The sequence below is a fragment of the Nyctereutes procyonoides genome, unplaced genomic scaffold (genome assembly GCF_905146905.1).
Source record: "Nyctereutes procyonoides isolate TBG_1078 unplaced genomic scaffold, NYPRO_anot_genome, whole genome shotgun sequence".
Taxonomy (NCBI): Eukaryota; Metazoa; Chordata; class Mammalia; order Carnivora; family Canidae; genus Nyctereutes; species Nyctereutes procyonoides.
In genome coordinates this window covers 52,500,572-52,506,571 of record NW_026575146.1, presented here as the reverse complement: position 1 = coordinate 52,506,571, position 6,000 = coordinate 52,500,572, and the positions used below count along the sequence as shown (strand labels likewise).

The 6,000-nt window shown below is 41.3% G+C and overlaps 1 protein-coding gene across 3 annotated transcripts in view; it reads right to left on the bottom strand.

Moving 5' to 3' along the window:
* Positions 1 to 1,045: 1,045 nt before the first annotated feature.
* CEMIP2 (cell migration inducing hyaluronidase 2) overlaps positions 1,046 to 6,000 on the bottom strand; it is an 81,271-nt gene continuing 76,316 nt past the window's right edge. For all 3 annotated transcript variants that reach the window (XM_055311069.1, XM_055311068.1, XM_055311070.1), the window contains exons 23-24: positions 3,438 to 3,541; positions 1,046 to 3,087 (exon numbers count right to left, since the gene is read on the bottom strand). In XM_055311069.1, the coding sequence (XP_055167044.1) occupies positions 2,891 to 3,087; positions 3,438 to 3,541 (301 nt within the window). In that variant the 3' untranslated portion in view covers positions 1,046 to 2,890. The remainder of the gene's footprint in view (positions 3,088 to 3,437; positions 3,542 to 6,000) is intronic.

Below are 6,000 nucleotides of genomic sequence, written 5' to 3'. Positions count from 1 at the left end.
AGTTATCTGAAGCATTCAAGCTTCCATCACCTCATCGCCTGCCCCTCCTCAAAACAAAGTAATCCATTTAAAGGCAAGAGGATGTGTTCTCTTCTGAAGAAGTTGGAAAACAGAGAAGTCATATTCCCCCCACCCCATCTCCACATCTGACACGGAGCTTAGCGACTGCACTGGAGTCACATCCTGAGACCATGCGCCTGCCTTTCATCTTCTTGCAAACTCTCCTCCAGCTCCTGAAGAGAGTATGTGGCATGCTGGCTCAGGTGCAGAGGCAGGAACCTTACAGCAAAGACTTAAAACCCACGGTCTGTTGACATATGAGAAGGCCCTGTGTTTCTCATCAGCTGGCTGATTTGTGGACGGCCACATTTCTGGAGCTCAGCCAATCGCCTCACCTGATGGAAAATGCTTACGAACTTATAAATCACCTTTGGATATATTTTCTCCACAGAAATAAAACAGACTGCTAGCTCCCCATTGCCGGAAATGTACTTAAAAGCTTAGTTTACCAATTTAACAATGTGAGACGATTAAGGACGGAAAACAATATTTAAAATTCCTTTAAAAGGAGACAATAGTGAGGCACTGTTTAGGGCTGGGAGTGCTGTAATATAGGAACAGCAAATAAAAATAATAGATAAATGAAATTTTGTTTGGGTCACAAGAAATTACAGATTCGAGTCAAACAGTGGACCTATTATATTAGTGCAGTGGTTTTTAAACCTGGCTGCATGCTAGAATCACCCAGGGAGCTTTAAAAAAATTCCAATACCCAGGCTGCATCCCACACCAATTAAATCTGAATGGAGGTGGGGAGGTGGGGCCCAGGCCTTTGTATTTTTTAAAGCTCCCAGGCAATTCCAACGCGTAGACAGACTTGAGAACCTCTGCAATATAGAATGTGAGCCCTGCCCTTCTGAAGCTTTAGTGTTTCCAAAAACTATTTGGTGGACAGTTTCCCTTCCTCATCTCTGCCAATAGCTTCTTCACGGCTGGAAGCTGGAAGAAAAAATGATCGATTGATTCATTGATTCATTGATTGAGTCACACACATCTATAAAAAATACATGCACACATATTTTTCTTTATTTAACTTAGGCCCTGATAATTAGCATACAAATCAGAAAAACGGAGTGCCTCACAACTTACATATCCTCTCCAAATCTTTAAAGAACCAAACTCTAAAAAACACACACAAAAGATATTTAAGTCATAAAACACACAAACACACACACACACACACAAACACAAACTTTAATCACCTTCAGGAACCATGATCCAATAACATATTTAATAGGTAAGATCTCGTTCATCCATATACAAAAGAAAAAAAAAAAAAAAAAACACAACCCTCAACTTTAAGACACGTGCCCCTAGCAAGGGCACTTAAGAGTTAGAATGGTTTATCGGTAGCATTTTGAGGTAGCATATTTTGTAAAGTAACAGAAGTCTCAGACCTGCTCTGCAGTTTCTCTTGGACACAAAAGGCCAGGCCCTCAGCCTTTGCTCTTGGTAGAGGAAAGCGAATTTGTCTGTATTCACTGCCAAGTCAGCCTGAACTCACTTCCTACCCTCTCGCCATGTCTTCAAATACTCCACGTACTGCAGGTTTTGGAAAAGGTAAAGGCATTTTCTGATCATCCTTCCCTCTTGATATGGGGACATCCCTGGCCATGGAGCTAATCTTTCTGCCACATGCAATTCTCACTGACAGGACATGCATGCACCCTGTGGGAAGGGAAATAGGGCATCACGGCACTTTTTTTTTTTTTTAATTGGCTCTAACAATTCATTTACAAGTGACTAACTCCTCTATACAGAGTATGGTTTCTGAATATCCCCTTCACAATTCTGGCCCTTAAAAGGCTTTCCCTTTTTTTCTCCCCCTGAGTACAAAATTTTGGGGTATCATGAAGCTTTCTGCAATTTTCCTGGCAGGACGGTGAGCAGAAAAGCTTAAAAAAAATCCACATGCAAAAACAACAAAAACTCGGGTGCAGGAGCAACCCCAAGAACAGACTTCCTTTGTGTAAGCTGAAACGACAAAAGTTTACAGTTCAGGAAAACAGCCTTCTTCTTTTAAAAAAAAATGTAAATATTTAGCTCAGCTCTGCATTTTAAACACAAATATACAGTCGAAACAGGCTAAGGAGTAAAGCTGCAAATATGGTCCTGACGACTTCAGACCTTGGTGCAGATCAAATTTTTGCCAGTGGGTGCAGTTTCAAGGGATTTCAAATCCCTAAAGCCCTTTGCCCCAGGATGCTTTCTGTTTGAAAGTTAAACCCTTGGAAGGAATCAATGTACAAATGGATAAAAATAGCACATGCCCAGGCCAAAAAAAGGGCATGAGCTGGGCCTGAGCTGCCACTGAAAACTCCTCCATCATTGAGTATCCTATACAATCCACAAAAGGCGGCCGGCCCAAATCCAGGGCCTGAGGCATCACCGAACATGCCAGGCACCCAAGTCCACTGCTGACCCAAAGCCAATGACACAACTGGGCATCACACTTCAAGTATCCAAGGCGCTACAAGAGCTGGTCCCCTCAAGGACTCGGGCTGACTCCCACCTCCCCCCACGACATCCTGTTAGACGAAAGGTGAAGCACTGCTTACAGTCACTACGACACACAAGGTGAAGGGTGAGAGGCAGGAGAGATGCTCTCTGCATATACCAGCCTAACAAATACAAATAAATTCGTCAACACTTTGTACAACTAGAAGGTGCAGGAGCTGGTATTCAAGAAATCGCTTTCAATTCTTTCGTCCCCTCTCTGTATCAAACAGGAAAATGGTTCCATTGGGTTAACAGTGTCATTTTAAAATGCCATAAATTAAATAAGTTAGTTCACATTTTTTTCCCCCAGCACTTAAGTTACAGTGAGTCCCTAATGTGCTTTTGAAGTCTGCTTTAACATCTCCAGGTCTCTCCTGCGGACAGCGCTGGCTCTGTGACAACCATATTCTTCCAGCTGCAAAGGTATGAACTGTTCAAGCAGCCCGAGGCCCTGGCCAGCAGGACTGGTAAACAGCTTAGCCCAGGATGGTTTAAAGTTTCCGCTGAATCCCACAAATATGGTACTCCCTTAAAAAAAAAAAAAAAAGTACAATTTGTAAATCTACCCATTCTAGGCAAGACAATGCGTGAGGTGAGCTGGAGGTGAACAAAACAAAAACAGCTATAAAACAACACCAAAAAATGCGTATGCTTTCTTACGTCAGTCAATGAACTCTTACCACCCACCTCTTGCCCCAAATAACAAACCACATCCCCAAACACTTCCTCAAATAATGTTTCCTTATTGAAAAATTATCTTAATGATAACCACTCCAGCAAAATAAGCTCATGAGAATGGTCCGGGAGCCATGTTCCACCATAAAAATGCTTATGTGGCTGGACTCATAAGAACGTCATAGAATAAGACAAATACAAACCTTTGTTATAAAGATGAGCTGGTTTGGCTAATCCCAGAGGTACTAATGAATCTGAAATATTTAAATGCTTTATTTCTCCTCTTGTGCTCAACAGAACAATTGACCTGTATGTGGAAGTTAGAAAATTGGAAAATATGGAAAATGTCAATAAACTAGTATTAATTAAGTACCTTTCTGAACTGAATATAGCATAGGAATATTAGATAAAAGCAGAAATAAAAACAAACAGAAAAAAAAAAAAAAAACAGATGCTTTTCACACCCCTGCTGGTACAAGATCCAGCTCCCTGCCCCACCCAGGACACTCGGTTGCTATTACAAAATGTTGGGGAAGCAAAGGTCATTTAGGTAAGTGGACCCAGTGGGTGAATTGGGACTCAGCTCTTTTAGGGAATATATTAATAAGGGAGGCTAGTTTTCAGATGCTCTATTTATCTATTTGTGTCCTATTATCTACTTATAAAATAAATGCATAAACAGCCAATTCTTTTATTTCAGAAGAAATAAAATAAAATCTGTGTCCCATGGTTTGGTTTATTTTTTTAAAATATTTTATCCACTTATTCATGAGACACAGGGAGAGATATAGGCAGAGACACAGGTAGATGCGGGACTCGATTCCAGGACCCCGGGATCACACCCTGAGCCGAAGGCAGATGCTTAACCGCTGAACCACCCAGGCATTGCATCCCATGGTTTGGTTTAAATTCCATGTTTATTATGCAGCATATCAACACATATACTTAAATCTGTGGATTTTCTCTTCTCCTGATCTCTCTCTCTCCTCTGCCAAAGCTAGGCTGGCTTTTTTTTTTTTTTTAAGTTCTTTTTTTTTAATTTTTATTTATTTATGATAGTCACACAGAGAGAGAGAGAGAGAGGCAGAGACACAGGCAGAGGGAGAAGCAGGCTCCATGCACCGGGAGCCCGATGTGGGATTCGATCCCGGGTCTCCAGGATCGCGCCCTGGGCCAAAGGCAAGCGCCAAACCGCTGCGCCACCCAGGGATCCCTAGGCTGGCTTAATTACTCTGTCCTCGTGATTTAATATCTTATAAAACAAGCCTCGTGTGTTATTTTGAGTTGTTCACAAATACTCCATTACTCTCCCACATTCATTCTTCCAGAGGAACTTCAGTATCAACATTCAAGGACAAAAGAAAAGTAACCTATTAGGACACTAATGGAAATGTGGCAAATTTATATATTAATTTAGGCAGAGTGACATTTTTATGTTAATTTTCCCTCCAGGAACAGAGAGAATCTATCCTTTTTTTCAACTTTTATATACCCATGACTATTCATTTTCTGAATGTGGGTCTTGGCGGGTTGATGTCACTCCAAAGCAGTGGTGACCATTCAGAGTCAGAACAGATGTTGGACCATAGCAACCCTACAGGCCTGATCCTCCTCAGGATCACTTACGTGAGATCACTTTACTGGTCCCAAGTTACCCCCACACCCTAACACATGGCTAGTCTCTTTAGAAGTCACTGGCAGTTGCTCCATAACCTCTTAACACTTTGTTAAGATACAACACAAATACAGAAAAGTATTACTAAGTGTATAGCACACTGAATTTCTGCATGCTAAACACAGTTATGTAACCGGCCCAGATGAATAAACAGAGCACTACCCATATCTTAAAAGCCTTCCTTTGGTCCCCTTTCTAGAAACAACCTACTGACTTTTTAATGAGTTGGTTTTAACTCTTAAATCTATAGGGTCCCTTACAGGACTGCCATGTTATCCTAATATTTATGGTGAGCTGTATGCCCTGGGTTGTTTTAGGTGAATTGAGTACATGTTTTCAGCATTAGGAAAAATCTTGAAATCCTTAATGAAAATTGAGGCCTTAGAAATGAATTCCCTGTAAGTATCTTAAAGCAGAAGATAGAGCTATGCATGCACACCGAATATTATGCTCAAATACTATAATGACTTTATAGGACTTAACTGAAATCTGGCTCTGTCATATGTCAAAAGTGTAAGTCATCAGATGACTGAAGATGCATTCAAAAACTAGACAGGACTTAAGCCTCCAGGAAGCTTATGTCCTCCCCTTAGTCACTTCACTAAATGAAGGACTGCATGCAAATCTATGTCTGCAGCACAGCCAAGGGAGGCAGAAAAGGAGCCTGAATTCATCTCCCTTCTTCTAGGTAAGGTCTCCCCAGTCATCCACCACCACCAAAAAAAGGGTTTGCTCATGTGCATGCTTCTTCAGAGATGAACAAAACAAAACCAATCAGGCCAGGGCTCTTAAAAAAGAGAACAGACACCTGTCTGCTTAAAAATCAATTGACTCCTTTCTAGTCACTCCCATGTAAATCAGGGGAATTCCCAGTGCAATGCCGTCTGAGGGCTTATCAGTGGTACAGATGGCCACAAAGGTAATACTGTCTATAAAATTGCTTTAAACTGGTAATGAACCTTCTGAGTGAGTTAGATGCCATGTACTCAACCAAATACTAAAATGTGGGATAGAAACGATCCAAAATACCGAACAATTGCCCTTCTAAGAGCCTTCCCACCGTTTGTAAACTCTTCTAACATCCGGGCTTT